The sequence below is a fragment of the Hemiscyllium ocellatum genome, chromosome 31 (genome assembly GCF_020745735.1).
Source record: "Hemiscyllium ocellatum isolate sHemOce1 chromosome 31, sHemOce1.pat.X.cur, whole genome shotgun sequence".
NCBI classification, from domain to species: Eukaryota; Metazoa; Chordata; class Chondrichthyes; order Orectolobiformes; family Hemiscylliidae; genus Hemiscyllium; species Hemiscyllium ocellatum.
Window position 1 is genome coordinate 44597717 of NC_083431.1, and position 20884 is coordinate 44618600.

The window sequence follows — 20884 nt, forward strand, 5'->3', positions numbered from 1 at the left end:
ACTCAGCACCGCCCTCCTAACCTGCAATCTTCTTCCTGACCTCTCCGCCCCCACCCCACTCCGGCCTATCACCCTCACCTTGACCTCCTTCCACCTATCACATCTCCATCGCCCCTCCCCCAAGTCCCTCCTCCCTACCTTTTATCTTAGCCTGGTTGGCACCCTCTCCTCATTCCTGATGAAGGGCTTATGCCCGAAACGTGGAATTTCCTATTCCTTGGATGCTGCCTAACCTGCTGTGCTTTAACCAGCAACACATTTTCAACTAAATTTTTCAAGCAATTTTCGTTTTTGTTCAAGTATGTTGGACCTGTACTCATTGGAGTTTGGAAGAATGAAAAGTGACGTTATTGAAACATAGAAGATTCAAAGGAGACTTGACAGGATAGATACATAAAGGTTGTTTCCTCTCATGTGTGTCTAGGACCTGAGGGCATAATCTCAGAATAAGGGGCCACCCAATTAGGGCAGGGATGAGGAGGAATTTCTTTTGAGGATAGTGAATCTGTGGAAATGTTTACTACAGATAGCTGTTGAGACTGAGTTGTTAAGTATATTGAAGGGCTGAGAGATTTTTGATTAATAAGGAATCAAGGGTTATCAAGAAAAGGCAAGTAAGTGGAACTGAGGATAATCAAATCAGCTATGATTTCATTGAATGACCCGGCAGACTTGATGGGCCAAATGGCCTACTTTGAGAAAGTAGGGCTGCAGATGCGAGAGAGTCAGAAGCAAAAAGTTTGATGCTGGAAAAGCACAGCAGGTCAGGCAGCATCCGAGAAGCAGGGGAGTCGATGTTTTGGGAATGGGGCTACTTTGCCTATATCTTGTGAAAATTCTACTTTACCTTGTTGTGGACATCAATAAAATATATGTCCGGACAACAGCTGTGTAAGTCAAGTTATGAAAAATTATCGAGACTATTTCATACTTGGTTAGGAACCCTTAGCAGAAATTTAATAATGCAACTATACACAGTAAGGTTATTTAATAAAATGACAAAGGAAAATTGTTCCAGAATCAAGAAATTCTGAAGCAACAGCACAACTAAAAAAAAACCAAAATACTGAGACATCAGGTCACAAACTTTGCGAGGAATTTGAAAGATGATTACATAAAATTAAAAATGTTATTAACATGCCATCAGGATATCAGCACAAACACAAGCTTAATCCCTGGCTGGTTGGGAACAAATCTTTAATTTGCTCAACATATCATTCTCCAATATTTTGCTACATTCTACTTAAAAATTGGTTAAAAAATTAGAAACTGAGTAAACAATAAGTGAAGCAGAAACAAATGGGCATTTGGATGCAAAGTGAAATGGGTGGAGTGGTATGTTGAGAGAGGCTTCTCAGCCTTTTGGCTTGGAATATGTGTAGTTCCTGAGGTCCAGAGGAAGAGATTCTGCTCGTGAGCTGCAGGAGCGACGCTGCGGACTTGCGCTGGCGGGGGAGAAACCAAGGGGTTCGTGCTGCGAGTCGTTGGAGCTGCTGGAGACCATCGCTGGATCGTGATTGGCCGTTGGAGGATCGTTTGGTTGTGCTGACCTGCTCTTGGTGGATCTTTTATGCTGGCTTCGGCCTAACGCCAATTCAGGTATCAGCCAACCTCAGAGCTATGGCCTCAGCAGCCGCTCGCAGCCCTGGCCAGAGCATTCGCAACACAGTCAGGGTGACTGTGAAGAAGGTGGAGGAGCACACACAAGTCGATCGGATGGGGTTTATGAAGAAGGTTTTGCTGGAGTGCTGTGGGTTTGCAGCAGCGGACGGGTACTGCCTGCAGGATTTCCCTGGGGCAGGCTACTTCGATGTGACCTTCAGGAGTGTGAAGCATTGTGAGCAGCTCCTGAAGGTCTTCAAGGAGAAGGAAGGGGAACCTCTGTTCTCCATCTTGTCGGCGGTCCCGTTGTGTGTGCTTCCTGCGCAAAGAAGTCGGGTTGTTACAATCCAAATGTACAACCCTTACGTCCCAGCGGCAGATGTTCTCACCTTCTTGAAGAGGTATGTCCAGGTCGAAGGAGAAAGCACCGATGTGGTCGATCCTTTCGGGATCTGGACCAGTAAAAGACAGGTCAAGGTAACCCTGAGGGTCGATGGCAGCGGGAACATCCTCCACCCACCCTCCAGCTTCGCCATCGGAGGAAGCAGAGGCTACCTGACGTACGCAGGGCAGCCGAAGGTGTGCCGAACCTGCGGGAGGTCAGGCCGCATGGCAGCCAACTGTAAGGTGACCGTATGCTGAAACTGCAAGCAGGAAGGCCACCCGACCAAGGATTGTAAGGAGGCCAAGAACTGTAACCTGTGTGGAGAGGCGGGCCACATGTACAAGGCCTGCCCAAGACAAGGAGCCGCCACCTACACACAGATGGCCGGAGGTGGCAACACGAGCCGTGGACCAACAGAGGCACCACAAAATAGCACAGGAACGGTGCCTGGAGGCACCCAGAAGGAAGAGCAGGCGGTAGTGGAGCAGATGGCAGACAGCAGACAGCAGAAAGCAGAAAGCAGGGAGGTGCAGCAGCCGATCCAAGCTCCTTCAAGGCAGACGGAGGAAATGGAAGAGGAGGGATCAAAGGAGGCAGAGGATTGGATCACAGTCAAAAACAGGGAGAGAAACCTCTCTGGGGCCCCAAAGCCACCCAGGGAAGGGGGAAGCGACACCTGCAAGTCGAGGACACAGGCAGCTCTTCCGACGGTGAGGACGGGCGCAAGAAGGGTCGCCACCAGAGGAAGAGACAGAGCGCCATGGGGAGAAAGGAGGGCAGCACCAAAGGGAAAGACGATCCCTCTGAGGGGATGGGTAAAGGCCTCCCCCGACCCGGTGAGAACCAAGAGGTACCCACCGGCCCACAGCTCCAGGTAACTAGGAGCAGCAGTCCTGTGACAGCCACGCTGTCAGATGCAGAACTGGATGGTGCGGACCCTGGGTTCGACACAAAGACACCAGAGCGGGGAAGTGGCTCCAGCGTGGAGCCGGACAGCTACCTCTGCCTTGGGATGGTCCAGCAGTTTGCCGTCACCACAGGGATGCACACAGCTACCCCAGAGGAGCAAGACCAGCAGCAAATGGACACTGCTAACCTTGTAAATTGTTAAAATGGGGTTTAAAATTGCCAGCATCAATGTGCGTAGCATCAAATCAGCTACGCGATGTGTTTCAACGATGGCCTTTCTGGCCAGCGTTAAAGCCGACCTCCTGTTTCTGCAGGAGTGTGGGATACCGCACCTCAGCAGCTACAGGAGATTGTCGAGCTTGTGGGCCCATGGGCCGTCAGTTTGGTCGGGGGGCAACGATAGCCACACCTCTGGCCTGGGTATCCTGTTGCGAGGGAGCAACTTCACCATCTCCGAGGTTAAGGAGGTGGTGGGTGGACACCTCCTCGTCGCCGACGTTATGTACAAGAATGCTCCCCTGAGACTGATTAATGTGTATGCCCCAGTGGGTAAGAGTGAACGGTTGGCCGTCCTGCAGCAGCTTCCACTGTTGCTGGCTACGTCCAGGCCGGTCATTCTGGCCGGAGACTTCAACTGTATCATTGATGCAGATGGACAATCTGGCGGGGGGACAGTAAACTGGACGCCATGTCCAGAGCCCTGATGGACGCGGTAAAAGATGCCAAGCTGCACGATGTCTTCAGCACCCCTGCAGACGGAGCGCAGCGTAGATACACCTGGACACGGGCAGACGGGTCTATCCGCTCAAGGATAGATTACCTGTTTGTGTCCCGAACGCTCTCGGTCAGATCCACCGACATCAAGCCGGTGTTCTTCTCTGACCACTGCCTCCTGCTGGCCGACTGTCACCTACAGGACGAGCAGCAGGCTGGTAAGGAAACGTGGAAGCTGAACACAAAGCTGTTGACCCCGGGAAACATCGAGGAGCTCAAGAGGGATTACGCAGGTTGGAGAACCGTGAAGCCCCTCTTTGAGTCTCCAGCAGACTGGTGGGAAACAGTAAAAGGGAACATCAAGAGGTTCTTCATCCTCAAAAGGTGTTCAGGAGGCGAGAGAGAGGCGGGGAAAACTGTCCCAGCTCCAGGAAAGTATGCAGAACCTGCTCCTGCTGCAGACAATGGGGGTTGATGTCACGGAGGACCTCAAGGAGGTGAAGGGCCAGCAAGCCTTGCTCTTTGCCTCGGAGGCCTCCAAGATAATCTTCCTGTCCAGGGTCCGCTCGGTGGAGCAGGACGAGATGTGCTCACATTTCTTCTTCCAGAAGGTGCACAAAGAGAGCTCTGTGCTCAGCAGCCTGAAGGAAGAAGACGGCTCGATAACGTCATCTCAGGCTGACATCATGAGGATCAGTAAATCCTTCTACGCCAGTCTGTATGACGCGAAGCCGACCGACAGCGCGGCCTCCCAGTCATTCCTGTCGTCTATCACAGAGATCTTAGACGACAGAACACGCGAGAGGCTGGACCAGCCGCTATCTCTGGACGAGCTGACCAAGGCCCTCGAGTCCTTCGAAAAGAATAAAACTCCCGGAAGCGACGGCTTACCGGTCGAGCTCTATTCCGCTCTGTGGGACTTGATTGGCCAGGACCTGCTGGAGGTGTATGTCAGTATGCTTCAGGCGGGTACCATGAGCGAATCCATGAGGAAAGGCATCATCACCCTCATTTATAAGCGGAAGGGGGAGAGGGAGGAACCCAAAAATTGGAGACCGATCACACTGTTGAATGCAGATTACAAAATCCTGTCAAAGGTAATCGCCAACCGGGTCAGGTCTGCTCTGGGGTCGGTGATTCACCCTGACCAAACCTGTGCTGTGCCGGGCAGGAAGGTTGCTGAGAGTCTCGCACTCCTCAGGGATACGATCGCCTACGTGCAGGACAGAGGGTTGGACGCCTGCCTGATCAGCCTGGACCAGGAGAAAGCCTTTGACAGGATATCACACAGGTATATGAGAGATGTTCTCTCCAAAATGGGCTTTGGGGAGGGAATCTGCAATTGGATCCGACTGCTCTACACCAACATTGCCAGTGCAGTCTCAACCAATGGGTGGGAATCAGATAGCTTCCCAGTCAGATCTGGAGTCAGGCAGGACTGCCCTCTCTCTCCTGCCTTGTTTGTTTGCTGCATAGAGCCATTTGTCGAGTCCATCAGGAAGGATGCGAGCCTGAGAGGGGTGACTATTCCTGGCAGCAGGGGTCTGCAGGTTAAGGCCTCCCTGTACATGGATGACGTCGCCGTTTTCTGCTCGGATCCGCTGTCCGTGCGCAGACTCATGTGCATATGTGACCAGTTCGAACGGGCCTTAGGGGCCAAGGTAAACCGAGGTAAGAGTGAGGTCATGCTCTTCGGAAACTGGGCCGACCAATCCTCGATCCCCTTCACCGTCAGGACCGACCACCTGAAGGTGCTGGGTATTTGGTTCGGGGGGGCTGGGGCGTGTGCCAAGTCTTGGGAGGAGTGTATCAGTAATGTGAGGCAGAAACTAGGCAGATGGAGGCTACGGTCGCTCCCCATCACAGGTAAAAACCTGGTCATCAGGTGTGAGGCACTGTCATTGCTGTTGTACGTGGCACAGGTCTGGCCTATTCCCAGAACCTGCGCCGCTGCAGTCACCCGGGCCATCTTCCAGTTTATATGGAGGTCAAAGATGGACTGGGTCCGAAGGGACTCGTTATACAAAGATCTGGGCAACGGGGGAAAAAATACACCCAATGCCACCCCCACCCTGATGGCCACCTTTGTGTGTGACTGCATCAAGCTGTGCATAGATCCCCGGTACGCAAGCACCAAGTGTCACTACGTACTGAGGTTCTACCTGTCCCCGGTGTTGCGAAGGATGGGCCTGGCCTCGCTGCCGCGGAACGCTCTGAGTAGTTGGACCGTTCCATATCACCTGTCCTTCGTGGAGAAATTTTTGAAGAAAAACACCTTTGACCATAAGTCCATCAGGAAGTGGTCAGCACGTAGTGTCCTTGAGACCCTTCGGGAAAAGGAGGGGGCGGATCCTATCGAGCAGTTCCCTGAGCAGACTGTCAAAGCAATTTAGCAGAATGCATCATTGCCAGAACTTTCCAACAAGCACCAAGATATGGCTTGGCTGGTGGCGAGAAGGGCTCTACCTGTGAGATCACGCCTGGACTCTCAGCCGCACCGCACGCTGCCCTCACACACCTCCCTTCTGGAACGTGCCTATGCAGAGGAAGTCTGGAGAGGAATGCAGTGGTATTTGTCGAGGTTCGTCCCGAGCAGCGCCGTGACGCGGGACTCCGTGCTCTACGTCCTGTTCCCCAGGACGCACACCGAGACGAACATCAACGGCGCCTGGAAGATCATCAACGGGGTGAAGGACTCTCTCTGGGTGGTCCGAAACCTGTTGATCTTCCAGCTGAAGGAGTTGACCCCGACTGAGTGTTGCAGACTGGCACATTCCAAGGTCCAGGACTACGTGTTGAGGGACACGCTGAAGCTTGGGGCAGCTGCCGCCAGGGCGCAGTGGGGAAAGACCACCGTTTAACATCTGCCTGTCTAAAGATGATCAGGGGGCCCATGCAGTCATTTAGGCTCTGCTGACGCCTCAGCTCAATATATGGGCATAAGAGCGAGAAATGCACAGACCTGTACGTAATAATGATAATTCTGAGCTGTGTATGTAAATGTTGACATATGTATGGCATTACCTAATGTACAGTGTATCAAATTATTTTATGAATATTTTACGAATAAAGAATATTTTTGAAATAAAAAAAGGTATGTGATAGAGGCAGTAGTGGTCTCACTGGACTAGTTAACCAGAAACTGAGTTTAATGCTCTCAGGGCCTTTGTTTCCATTAATAAAATTCCAATACTGAAAGCTAGTTTCACTATTGGTGACCATGAGACAATCATCAATTGTTGTAATAATCTAATTCTCACGTCATTTATAGAATGAAACCAGTCATCCTTACTTGATCTAGTCACATACTCCAGGTCTCAGGCAATTCAACTGACGCTCAATTGTCCTCTGAAAGGGTCAAAGCCATTTAATTCAAAGGCAATGTAATGTGCCAATTATACATACATCCCATGAAAAAATGAAAAGGTATAAGCAAGGGCGGCACAGTGGTTAGCACTGTTGCCTCACAGCGCCAGAGACCCGGGTTCAATTCCCGACTCAGGCGACTGACTGTGTGGAGTTTGCACATTCTCCCCGTGTCTGCGTGGGTTTCCTCCGGGTGCTCCAGTTTCCTCCCACAGTCACAAAGATGTGCAGGTCAGGTGAATTGGCCATGCTAAATTGCCCATAGTGTTAGGTAAAAGGGGTAACTGTAGGGGAATGGGTGGGTTGCGCTTCGGTGGGTTGGTGTGGACTTGTTGGGCCGAAGGGCCTGTTCTCACACTAAGTAATCTAATCTAATCTAATCCTTGTTAAATGATAACCAAACTCTATAAAACAGTACCAAAGCTTGTCATTGATAAAAGACAGAACACATAGGATAATTATTTTGAATAGCAGTCTTTTTCTATCTCTAGTTTAGTGCCTAAAAAAATCAATTACTTTACCAAATAAATGTCAGAAAGAAAGTGAGACACACATCATGGTTATGTTTAGGAGGGAGAGAATGTGAATTTGCTTTCCAAAGTCTTAAAAAGCAAACAAAACAGCTATTTTAAGTTTGCAGTTAGTCACATGATGCCTCCCTGAACATAATATCTAGCAAAAAATGATTTGCAGGATACATTTCCTTGACCTCTGTAGAATTGTAGAACAGGACGTAGACTTGGATACAAAACTGCACACAACTGTGCCCAAAGATGAATCATACAGTAACACACATAGTACCTTATACTATAACAATCAGGTAACAGTGCATATGCTTTAAAATTTCACATTATCTTAGAAACAGCACACTGGTGGGATGATTTGCGCTTCAAGATTTGGTTAAATTAGACCATTTACAGACCTGCAAGTGTACTGCAGCAGTACCTGGAGGGCAGTTTGCTAATCTGGAGATGCTGGTGCTGGTTGTTGAGAATGTTTGCGTTGATATTCCTTTCCATTCTTCCCATTATCAAGAGATTTCATCCCATGACTTTAAGCATTCAACCACAGTAAGGCTTTTCATATTGCATTGTATTTGGGTTGAAAAGTAAACACTATGGAGGAAGATTTAGACTGATGGTGCTTTCAGAGAGTCTAATTAAGGCAGTTGACTCAGTTTTGACAGTTTGTTCCAATCACTGTAGAATTAATTTTAATGCTTAATTTAGATTTGACAGAATGAGTCATTGAAAGTCAGCAGACATTGTAGATTAATTGAGGAACTAACAAACTGTTTGTTGCCTTGGTCAAGCTAGGCTCAGAAACTATGGCAAAGTTCAACATTGTATAAAACTGGGGGACAGGCCAAAGGATGCGTTTCAGGAACATGCAAATTTGTGCCCAGGCACTGATTGCCCCAGTGTCTCATATTTCCCTTTTAGGTCTATGAAGTTCAGGCCGATTGGAGGGGTTGGCCAAAGACCTGGTCTCCACGTCAAACAGGATTTGTGGTATGTTGAGTAACACAAACAATCAGCTGTACCCACTGCATTCCCCCAGCTCTTCAATACCTGAATGCCAACATGATTTTAACACATTACAAGAAAACGTTAAATTCACTCATTTGTAAAAAGCTGTCATAACAATGCCCATGGGTGGGCAGCACAATGGTTAGCACTGCTACCTCACAGCACCAGGCACCTGGGTTCGATTCCAATCTCGGGCCACTGTCTATGTGGAGTTTGCACATTCTCCTCGTGTCTGCTTGGGTTTCCTCCGGGTGCTCCGGTTTCGTCCCACAATCCAAAGATTGTGCAGATCAGGTGGATTGGCCATGCTAAATTGCCCGTAGTGTTAGGTGCATTAGTCAGAGGTAAAAGTAGTGTAGGGGAATGGGTCTGGGTGGCTTGCTCTTTGGAGGGTTGATGTAGACTTGTTGGGCCAAATGGCCTCTTTCCATACTCTAGGGAATCTAATCATATCAAATGAGTGGGAACAATAAACTCCATGAAAGCAGTGTGAGGAGATCAATGGCACTCCTGTGGAAACTGCACATTTTCTTCCCTTTCAACATGCTGTCTTTAAGAAAATTTTACAGAGGATTCTCTACATAATTCAAAGTATTATGAGCATCATCTCTAAATTAAGAAATATGTACACATATCCTATTTGGCATTACAGTGTACCCCAATTGAATGAATTTCATAGCTACAGCAGGAAGAAAAAAAAAAGTGAGAAAATTGCACATATTTAGAATCATGGAGTTCTATAGCATGGAAACAGGCCCTTCGGCCCAACTTGCCCATGCTGTCCAGTTTTCACAATTAAACTAATCCCATTAACTTGCATTTGGCCCCTATCCCTCATACCATTTATGAGAAGAACTGTAGCAATTTCTCTTTCTAGTCTTTGCCCACCTATTTTCTCTATTAAGTTTGTATATTCACCCCCAAGCTTTAATAATAGGAATATCTGTCTCAGGACTTCCGTATCCTAGTGATTTTATCATCAACTGGCAGATCATTATTGTGACATGGTTTGGGGTTCAGGGTGAAATTCAGTTCCTATATTAAGGGCAACTGCTCTAAATACAAGGGAAAAATGATGCACTAATCAGTGTAGTTTTGCCACAGAGAAGATTTCTATTCCATCAGTCATTACTGGCAATGAAAGGTAAAACCAAAATATTCTGTAACGCTGCAATTTAAATGGTACACAATTTGTCGCAACCATTTTGCGAGTGAAAAAATTATTTATTACTATAATCACTTAATTACTAGGCTTCCCTGAGCACAATAGAAACCAGTAGAAAAGTGATGTGTTTACTGATTGCAGGTTACCATGCCTTGCCCCAGGTATGAAACAAGCAGTAGAATTGGGCACAAAACTACACAATTTGCTCCCAAATAGTAACACACAAGATTTTAGAGCCTCATGCTGTAAGGATAAAATAGTATTTCACATACTTCAAAATGTCACTGCCTTAATGTCCTAGGATGTAAAAAATAGATTCTCTTATAATGCTCCACTGCCTAAACCTATTAGAATCAGATAATAGTGCATGTTATAAGGGTTCCTCTGCTAGCCCCACTTTGAGTAGCCAGTGGTGCACAGATTACAGAAATTCCACTGTGGATCAGATTCTGTTCTACTTTAATGCTCACGGCTAAAACTTGATCAACAGAAGGATACATAGAAGAACTTCAGATGCTACAATTTCTAACATGGCTGCTATGGTAAAATGCAACATCTCAGACAATGCACAAGAAACTGTAACTACATCCAATTTGTTGAAGCTTTTGTTGGCCAACGCTATGTAAACATGTTGCAAGGTGCCAGGAGGAGATGGGGAGGAGGAGGGGATAGAGAAGGGGAAAACATGTGAGTCCAGCTCAGCGCGGTCTGGCTTTGAATGAAAAATCACTGGTGTGGTTAAGAGAGACATCTGGCTTTAGGAAGATGCAACCCGTGCACCCTTGCTTCACCATGCACAGCTATGAAAACTGATTCTGCATTTTACAAAACAAGCAGGAGAAAGGAATAATGAAAACACAGCTTGCACTAAAGCAAAGTGCAGAAGTCCAAACCCTTTTACAGGCTCTCCACTGGATTGGAGAAAACATGATCAATTATTGCCGAAGACAGTCCTCTGTGACGCCCTGAGCAGCCAGCTCTGCAATGACATTGTCTAGGTAGTTGGGGTCAGGGTATCCGTGCCCCGATACATTGGACCCCATCTCTGTTTTATGGTGAATTTCATTCCAAACCACTGTGTCCATTTCCCCAGTTGTGCTCGATGTTCCCACAGTAAAAATCAGCCGTCTGTTCCATGCTACTTTGAGAAGCTCCAGGACCTGAAATAGGAGATTCAATTCAGTTTGCATTCATTCCCTGGGGGAAGTACATATATAGATTTTCAGTCTGACTGCTGATAAATTGGAAATTAATCAGGGTACCCTAGGATTGAGCCCATTTCAGACTTCTACCTGAACGTTAGGAGACCTTTACCAGCACAGTCTGCAGAACCCAATGTGCATAACCAGTTCACCCTCATGGAGTAAATCATCGATTTTTTTCTCTAAAAATGAAACTCTACATTCTCCTGTTAAGATTAGATTAGTTAGATTACTTAGTGTGGAAACAGGCCTTCGGCCCAACAAGTCCACACTGACCCTCCGAAGAGCAACCCATTCCTCTACATTTACCCCTTCACCTAACACTACAAGTAATTTAGCATGGCCAATTCACCTAACCTGCACATCTTTAGACTGTGGGAGGAAACCGGAGCACCCGGAGGAAACCCACAGAGACATGGGGAGAATGTGCAAACTCCACACACAGCTGCCCGAGTCGGGATTTGAACCCGCGTCTCTGACGCGGTGAGGCATTGTTGGAATTAATTCAAATTTCTCAACTATAAAACGGAAAATCTATCCAATACCAAAGTCAGAACAGGAGGCAGTCACAATTATGTGCTTTATGGATTACAGAAAGTTTGTTGGTAATACAGAATTTGAGTACTGCTGACGAAAAATGAAGTTTTGCTGAAGCATTTCTTCTTCTGCTCATGAGAATATTCCGCAACAAAAAAACCTTTTGCATTAAAGTAGCTTCCAAAACACAAATACGCCAGTCACACTGCAAGTCCAACTGACAATCCTTAACTGGTCACCAGGATAATTGCTCACACACTCAGAATTATTGAGCAAATACTGCCCAACTGTGGAATTGCACCGAACGTTGAACACTGTTGTGTGGTTCTTAGGTTGATTGCAACAAGTGAGGTATTGAGTTTATCTGAAAAGTATCAGGGATATGCATTGATGTTATCTAGTTTGGGGATTTATAGTCTATATAACTAGCATCACTTTTGCAAACAAAGAATATGTACATACAGCTTACCTGTATCAATTCAACAAAATGACAGCCATTCTCTGGTAAATCATTACCCAGAATCTAGCTCAATAATTGAACTGACAGTCATTATTAACTGCTACATTCGGCACAATAGTTCAGTGGTTAGTAGTGCTACTTCACAGCATCAGGGACCAGGGTTCGATTCCAACCTTGGGCGATTGTCTGTGTGGAGTTTGCACATTCTCCCAGTGTCTGTGTAAGTTTCCTCCAGTGCTCCCACAAGCCAAAGACGTGCAGGCTAGGTGAACTGGCTAAATTGCCCATAGTGTTCAGGGACGTGTAGGTTAGGTGCATTAGTCATGGATAAATATAGGATAACAGGATAGGGGAATGGGTCTGGGTGGGTTACTCTTCGGAGGGTCAGTGTGGACTTGTTGGGCTGAAAGGTCTGATTCCACACTGGAGGGATTCTATTCTATTCTCCACAGCAACAGCTTCACCAGCCAGCCAATTGTGCGCTCATATAGTATAAATGGTAATTGCCTTTTACACTGGTATTTCTTGTGACTTTCTCAGATCAGCATAAGATATAAAGCTTCAGGAATACTCAATTAATGTGTTCTTTAATCATTAAAGCAGTTTAATCCTGATCTTACCTGTCTGCCCTTTTCACTGTAAGGCAGGTAACAGTGCCGGGGGAAGCCACGGGCAGTATATGGTTTGCCTGGGTTAGGGTGCTCTGGACCCTGTCAAAAAAAGGCAAGTTGGTTAATTTTAGTAAATAAAAAGATGAATTCCAGTTGCAGTTTCCTATTAGAATATCAGCCTGTGATTCAGTTTTCATAAGTGTTTATCTTTAATAAAGCAATAATTGCAGTAGAGTGATAAACAGAAGATGCACTCTCTTAAGACTGCCTGGTTCAAGAATCCTACAGCTCAGTCAGTTCTTAACTCTAACTGCCAGTGTATGCTATGTTATCTAGTCTCTTTTGTGGTGGCTGTTGTTGGCATAATAGACTTTCATGTAATGGAGTTAAGCTAGGGTGGAGTGTAAAGTGGGAGCTGCAGCTCCTCATAATTTTTTTAAAAAGTTCATTGACAGGATGTGGGCATCACTGGCCAGGCCAGCATTTATTCCGAGACGGCAGTTGAGAGTCAACTACTGAATGAAAAAGCGTGATGACGATTTTCACTCCATGGCTGTAATTTGTTGATAAACATTTTTAAAATTCATTCATGGAATGTGGGCATCTGTGGTTGGGCTAGCATTTCTTATCTATACCTAAGGTTGTGTTGGTTGGCTGCTCTCAGGCAGAGAAGCTTGGCATTTATTTCAAAATAGATCTTTTACAACATTACTGATATAATGAAATTGGGAGCAGGAGTAGACCATTCCGCCCTCTGAGCCTGGTTTCCCATTCAATATGATCATAGCTGATCATCCATCTCAATGTCATATTCCCATGTCCCCCCCATACTATTGATGCCTTCATAATCTAAAAATTTATCTCCTGATTGAATATATTCAGTGAGATGGTCCCCATAGCCTTCTGTGGTAGGGAATTACACAGGTGCGCTAACCTTTGAGTGAGAAAATCTTTCCTCATCTTGGTCCTAAGTGGTCTATCCCATATCCTGAGACTGTCCCCAATTTAACTCTCCCAGCCAGGTAAAACATCCTCTCAGCATCTATGTCCAGCCCTGTCAGAATTTTTTGTTTCAAATGGATTTTCTCTGTCTTCTAAGCTCTAGTGAATACAGGTTCAGTCGAACCAATCTCTGCTCATAGGACTCCCATAAAAACTCCATGCATGAAAACAATGCCCTGCGCTACAAGTCTCCCAGCCTCATAATAGGACAGCACCTAATGCATTCCCAACGCTAGCAATAAAATTAGCATCCTAATTCCAAGAACAATGTTATAGCTTCAAAATATCTATGAAAATGCTAAGATTTAGGAACAATTCCTAACAAGTGATATCTGCCTTTCTTCACCTCTCCCATCACAAGACATTCTATGTAACAGATGTAGGTGGAAATTGATGCAACAGAAATAGTTGAACTATCCTCATTGCAATAAAATATTCTGATACAAATTTTGTTGATTTGCACCAAGGTACATAGTAAATAATTAAAGAATAAATCAACATCCAGGTTTGATATTGTTTGAAACTTGGCTGCAGTGAATTTTTGATAATGAATGATTTTAACTTGAGCATCAATCTCCCTTCTGACATTTATAAACTCAAAACTTCCATTACACAAACTGCAGACACGGTACCTCAGTTTTATGACCAAAGCTAATAGATTGGTACAACGCAAGTAAGAATAGACCTGAAACATTAACTGCCCATTGATGAGCAGTGAGGAATTAATTTAAACAGTAAGATATCTACTTATTCAAATTATTGTAATAAGCCCAGATTGCTTTGAATACACAAAACATGAACAATAATAAGAAAATCTAGCTTTCCCACAACCTGCGTGTGAGGTAGTCAATCTGAATCTTCGGGAAGCATAATTTCTACTATCACAAGTGACTCAGAAGAAGTGGTTACCTGAATACCAGGTGGGATATTGTACACAATTTGTATAGATCCAGAGTCTGCATATCCAGGCAGTGACTGTGGTAATAAATAAATATCCATCTTTCCTTTTGGCTGTGTTCCAGTCTTTTCACCATAGATGGTCTTACATGAAGGACACTGTAAACTGCCATCCTGAAATGAATTAATTCCATTGCTTAGCAGAGTTCTCTAATCTGAAATAATGACTCTATTCTGGAATAACAAATTTTTTTATCGCAATGCACTAGTGCATCATGTTTAACATTCATGTGATCTTCCGACAGAGAATTACGTGGATAAGATCAGAGTGGAGTTAACATCTCTCAGCTGGGGTACTTATAAGAGCGTTATGCCTGGCTTCACAACAGTTCTTTTAGCAACATATCACAATCACTGATGTCAACTGTCAAAAACAATGATGTGGAGCTGCTGGTATTGGATTGGGCGAGCAAAGTTAAAAATCGCACAACACCAGGCTATAGTCCACCAGGTTTATCTGGAAGTACTAGCTTTTGGAGCATTGCTCCTTCATCGGGTAGCTGTCTGATCACTCCAAAAGGTAGTACTTCCGAACAAACCTGCTGGACCACAACCTGGTGTTGAGTAATTTTTTTAACTTAATCAAAAACAAAGTGGGGGGGAACAAAACAGAAACAAATAGGATCACTTTAGAAAGGAACTAACAACCTAAAAATTGCTGTAGATCCGGTACAAAAATCAATGCTTACCACTCACAATATCCTATCTTATGATTCAACGCTTCAGGGAAGATTATAATGACATTTTTGCCATTGTGATGTTACTGGCTGTTTTTTTAACTATCCCTTACTGCCAAGAGGGTAATGAAGAGTCAACAATACTGCTATAGGCCTAGAGACACAGACCAAGTAAAGACAATAGATTGCTTTCTGTCACAGTTAGATTTTATGACAACCGATAGTGATTGCCATTCGGCTAGATTCATTTTAAGATTCCAGAGTTTTGTTGGGTTCCAACTTCACCATTTGAAGTCGAGAGATTCAAATCCACATGGTCAAAACATCAGCTCGGGGTTCTGGATTAGTAACCTGGAAGTATCGGAGTACAGCACCACCACCACCCCTTTGAAAGAACATTGCTGCACTATTGCTAGTTGCACAACAGTTTTCTGTACCTTGTTTCCATTTTCATACATGGCCATCATACACAATAAGTGGAAGACATGGCCACATCTTGTGAACTTCCCCACTGTATCTGGCCGAATGGTTCTTGTCCTGGACATTTCATCATAGCCAGACAAGGCACTCAGCTTCTCCATGCAGATTATACAGTCCTAAAATACATGCAAGAAAGATCAATACTTAGTTTTAAAATTTCAACATTCATTAGGTTTGAGGACACTATACTGATATCCAGTTCAGGCTTGCAACATAATCACACCACCTTCCTGGCGCACACTACTTTGGAATTCTTAGGAATGGGCAGTCACCTTATTTAAGCAGAAGGATTGATTCAATGTGTACACCAAAAAATGGAGTAGCAACAAGTTAGTTGAAACATTCAACCCATGGCCTCAGATTGATTCACAGATCCTCATTTTCCAAGATGATGCAGATGACATGTACAGTTTCAGCTTGGCTTAGTTAGCAGCATACAGACATATTATTATACAGTTTACTCATCAGGTTTCGCTTTCTAATCCTGCTCCAAACTTCAGCATATAGTCTAGCATACTTAGCGAGTTTTGAGAAGATTTGTAGTTTCTGGATGTGTTTTGAAACCCTCCCCTAGCCACTCTCCCCTATAGCAATGACATCGCGGGAATGACTGCCAGACAACTCAGACCCCTTGGCATCATGGTAGCCCACAAACCTACCAACCTTCCAGCTCAGCACTGTCCTCATGACCTGTCCTACCTGCCAATCTCCCTTCTCATCTATCTGCTTTACCCTCCCCTGTGACCAATCACCTCCATCCCCACCCCCATTCACCTGTTGTACTCTTTGGTACCTTCTCCCTAGCTCCACCCCACCCCCATTTATCTCTCCACCCTGGAGGCTCCTTGCCTCTATTCCTGATGAAGGGCTTTTGCCTGAAACATCGGTTTTCCTGTTCCTCGGATGCGGCCTGACCTACTGTGCTTTTCCACTCGGATCTCCAGCACCTGCAATCCTCACTTTCTCCTCCATTCGGCTTTGTCTCAGTCCAGGGTCGTTCCCTACCCATGCTCAAGCTTTACCCTTAAATCTACCCAAAGCAACTGACATGCAGCAAATTCATGGGATGAAGAAGCCTTACATGATGTACTTCTGGTGACTGAAGAAACCAAACCCTGACAGGCAGTTTTTGCCACAATTCATCACAGAAGGTGGGGGTTTATCTAATGTTGTTATGGTTTGTTACTTTCAATATCGGTATCTGTTGCCAAGCTGCGGTAGTCACTGATTGTTATGTGGTACACACTGACCCATAGACAATATCAACATTTTCCTCTGCTCCTGTAAGTGTGTGTTTAGGGCCTTCACATGCTATTTTCAAAAATCTTTGATGTAGAGCTTTAAGCACCCTGCTCTTCTGGCCCAGTTTAAAAAAAACCATGAGGAACATGGGGGTCACTGACTGATGAACATTTATTGGCAGTCCCTAGTTGCCCTTGAGAAGGTGGTGGTGAACTGCCTTCTTGGACAACTGTAGTCCACCTGCTGTGGCTTGACCCATGATGTCATTGGGGATTCCAGGTTTTTTTTGACCGAAGACAGTGAAGGAATGGTAATATGCTTCTAAGCTAGAGCGTACTAGATTCCTAGAATACACAAGCACCTTCTATTCTGTAAACATATCTAATAGGTGGCATCTACAAGATGAGCGTGAACATGCTTTCAAGAGATGTCTTCATAGGGACTGCTGCATTTTCAATATAGTCACAATTTGTGACTAGATATGGTCCAACTTTAAATTGTATAAAGTCTCAAATACATATCTGCATGCCCTCAATGCATGACCTGTACAAAAGATTTTGTACAAAACAGTAATAAAATACCTTCATTAGAAGAAACTGGCTAGTTAGTGGAGAACAGTCTGTGATACAGGATATGCACTGACATTCCAATTGTGTGGTCATACAGTTGCTGTTCGGGCTAAAGAAATAAACCCATATGTTGTTCTCAGGGCTGATCCCATTTAGAAAAGCTATTCTTGCATGATCCTCATCAAATCTTCCCGGTTCACTTAGTAAAGTGGTTGGGCATTTGATTTAACTCTGGAGCTCTGCTAACTGTACCAAATATCAACCCCCACCCAATATATTCCTGAACTGAAAGCAGTGCAGTGAACAAAAGAACTTTGGATGTGAGGACCACGTGTAGTGTGTCAAAGTTTGCGAATGACACAAATATGAGTGATAGAGCAAAGTGTGCAGGGACATAGATAGTTTAAGTGAGTGGGCAACAATCTGGCAGATAGAATACAATGTTAATAAATGGGAAGGCATCCATTTTAGTCAGAATAACAGTAAAAAGGACTATTACTTGGATGGTAAAAAAATTGCAGCACACTGCTGTGCAGAGGGGCCTGGATGCCCTTGTGCATGAATCACAGAAGATTAGTCTACAGGTGCAATGGGTAATTAAGGCAGCAAATGGAATTTAGTACTTCATTGCTGAAGGGATTGAGTTTAAAAACAGCGAGGTTATGTTGCAGCAATATAGGATGCTGGTGAGGCCACACCTGGAGTAGTGTGGGCAGTTTTGATCTCCTTACTTGAGAAAGGATGCAGAAAAGGTTCATTAAGTTGATTCCGGAGTTTGGGGGGAGGAGGGGTCGGCTTCAGGAGAGACTGAGGATACTGAGATTATATTCCTTGGAATTTAGAACAATGAGAGGGGGATCTTACAGAAACATTAAATTATGAAGGGGACAGATAGAAGTAGAGAGGATGCTTCTACTGGTGGGTGAAAATAGGACAAGAGGGCATAGCCTCAAAAGTAGGGGAAGCAGATTTAAGAGTGAACGAAGGAATGTCTTCACCCAGAGGGTTGTGGTTCTATGGCATTCCCTACCCAGTGAAGTATTTGAGACACCATCAGTAAATGTTTTTAAAAGCCAAGATCGATAATTGTTTGAACTGTAAAAGGAATTAAATGTTATGGCGAGAGGGCAGGTACGTAGAGTTGAGGCCATGAAAAGATCAGCCATGATCTTATAGAATGGCAGAGCAGGCGCGAGCGGCCAGATGGCCTAACTCCTGCTCCTAGTTCTTATGTTTTATAGTTATTTTAAAAAGTAAAACAACAGATGTAGATGATTCGCAAAGAATGAAATTCCTGCAACTTCTGCAGGGGTGGGGTGATGGTGCAGGAATAAAATAGCGAGTTTAACCTTTTTAGGACAGCCATGATATACAATTGCAAAAAGGACACTTCTGCTTTGGAATTATATGCATTTAAATATCTTCATGTTTAAGTCATGAAAATTGCACATAGTCAGCAATAAAATTTTGACATCACCTCATCTGGAATTTCTTCTATTCTCATCATATACTTGTTTACCACCTCCTCCGGATCCTTTACCATTTCTACAATGGGAAAAAAAATGGAAAGGCATCAGTTACACATTGAGCTGACTGATAAGTACCCAGTACTGCTTAACATTCAGCCCAAACAAATTCCCTTCATTCTGAACTTTACAAGTGATAAGCTGTGAAACCACAGTGAAACATAATCAAGTGGAAGCTGACAGAATCACTGAGTAAAGATGAATGGTCAAGGCTGCATCTCCGCAACAATGCTCATTTTTGCAAATTTGGATGAATCACGTTGAGATTTCAACATCCGATACCTTGGTGCCATGTAATAGCCTAGGGTTAAAAATTATTTGCAAAAAAAGACAACAAATAATATCACCACCAGACAAGTTTAAATCTCTGCAGGATGTGAGGGAAGCAACTGATAGCAATATTCAAAGCTGAAGTGAGGATGATTATCTAAAACAGTTTGACTAACTGATCCTCTTGTATTAATTCAGCCTTTCATAGGATTCAGATTTCTCAACAAACTTTCCAAACATTGTAGTAACAATGTTCAATTAGACAACCAGACAGTTATTACTCTCCAGTCTCATTTATTTCCTCAGATAACCTCATTTCTACTGACTTCTGCCCGTGTTTTAATATTAATACTTTACAAGTACTTAATTCAGACGATAAAATGGTATGTGCCATGGATAATGCAGGAACATTCCACAGGTACTTAGCAGAGAGGATAATGGAGCAATACTAGTCCTGTTATAATTGTCTTTGCATTTTAAGTATAGTCTATTTATAATTTGAAGTCATTTAACTTGAATCATCAGCTTATTTGAATTATGTTAATTCAACGGTGTTTAAATATCTGTTGCGTTCTTATTAAACTAATTTCAATTCAAAATGCTGAATAATTTGAAACTTTATTCCAGCAAAAGATGACTTTAAATATCCAAGTGGGAAATGGTGAACTCATTCAGGATGGGTAGATGAGTGAACCTCATATACTGCCAAACCCAAAAGGAAAGGTTAATGTGCACATGGCATTGAGGGGAACACATAATTTTTCTTTAATCAGCAACTTCTCATTCATCAGTTCATTGCTTAATCGGCAAAGTCTAAGACAGAGACGAATAATCATGGGAAATTTAACCACTATTAAATAAAATGGCAAAAAAAAAAATCAGAGTTAGAGATGCAGGTTTCCTTTGAGGCTCAAACAGATTAGGAGCTGTGATCCACTTTGGACCTTGTACCAGGAGTCCTGGATTCAAATTTGACCTATTCAAGAGTATGCAATACATCTCTGAAAAGGAGGATTAAAACATTGTTTCAAAATTAAAAGAGCTGAGTTCTTGGGCTCATGTGATATAGTGGTAGTGTCCCTACTTCAGAGGCAAAAGGCCCAGGCACAGTGGTTAGCACTGCTGCCTCACAGCGCCTGTAGACCCGGGTTCAATGCCCGACTCAGGCGACTGACTGTGTGGAGTTTGCACGTTCTCCCCGTGTCTGCGTGGGTTTCCTCCGGGTGCTCCGGTTTCCTCCCACAGTCCAAAGATGTGCGGGTCAGGTGAATTGGCCAAGCTAAATTGCCCGTAGTGTTAGGTAAGGGGTAAATGTAGGGGTATGGGTGGGTTGCGCTTCGGCGGGTCGGTGTGGACTTGTGGGGCCGAAGGGCCTGTTTCCACACTGTAAGTCTAATCTAATCTAAATCTAAAAAAGGTGTGTCATTACACTGAGCAGGTTGATTATAAAAGAGTTAAGTTCTCAAGTAGGTGTTTTGGTGCAGGGATGAAAAAAAGAGAGCTGAGCTCTGTAAGGTTTTTGTGGTGCACTGGTAGGTGAGTCATAACACACCTAAGCAACTTATTAAAAATACCTAATAGTGAAGCTTTTTAAACTTTTAGAAATATATAGCTACCACTTAGGATGGAGTGCATGATCTCTCCCACCAACAATATATTGATTTGATTCCCTCACTCATTT

The 20884-nt window shown here is 44.4% G+C and overlaps 1 protein-coding gene across 2 annotated transcripts in view; it reads right to left on the reverse strand.

Moving 5' to 3' along the window:
• Window positions 1–1048: 1048 nt before the first annotated feature.
• The window catches only part of dtx2 (deltex 2, E3 ubiquitin ligase), an 84741-nt gene continuing 64905 nt past the window's right edge, over window positions 1049–20884 (reverse strand). For both annotated transcript variants that reach the window (XM_060848450.1, XM_060848449.1), the window contains 5 exons: window positions 18885–18952; window positions 15554–15712; window positions 14392–14553; window positions 12490–12579; window positions 1049–10830 (listed from right to left, as the gene is read on the reverse strand). In XM_060848450.1, coding sequence (XP_060704433.1) covers window positions 10606–10830; window positions 12490–12579; window positions 14392–14553; window positions 15554–15712; window positions 18885–18952 — 704 coding nt within the window. In that variant the 3' untranslated portion in view covers window positions 1049–10605. The remainder of the gene's footprint in view (window positions 10831–12489; window positions 12580–14391; window positions 14554–15553; window positions 15713–18884; window positions 18953–20884) is intronic.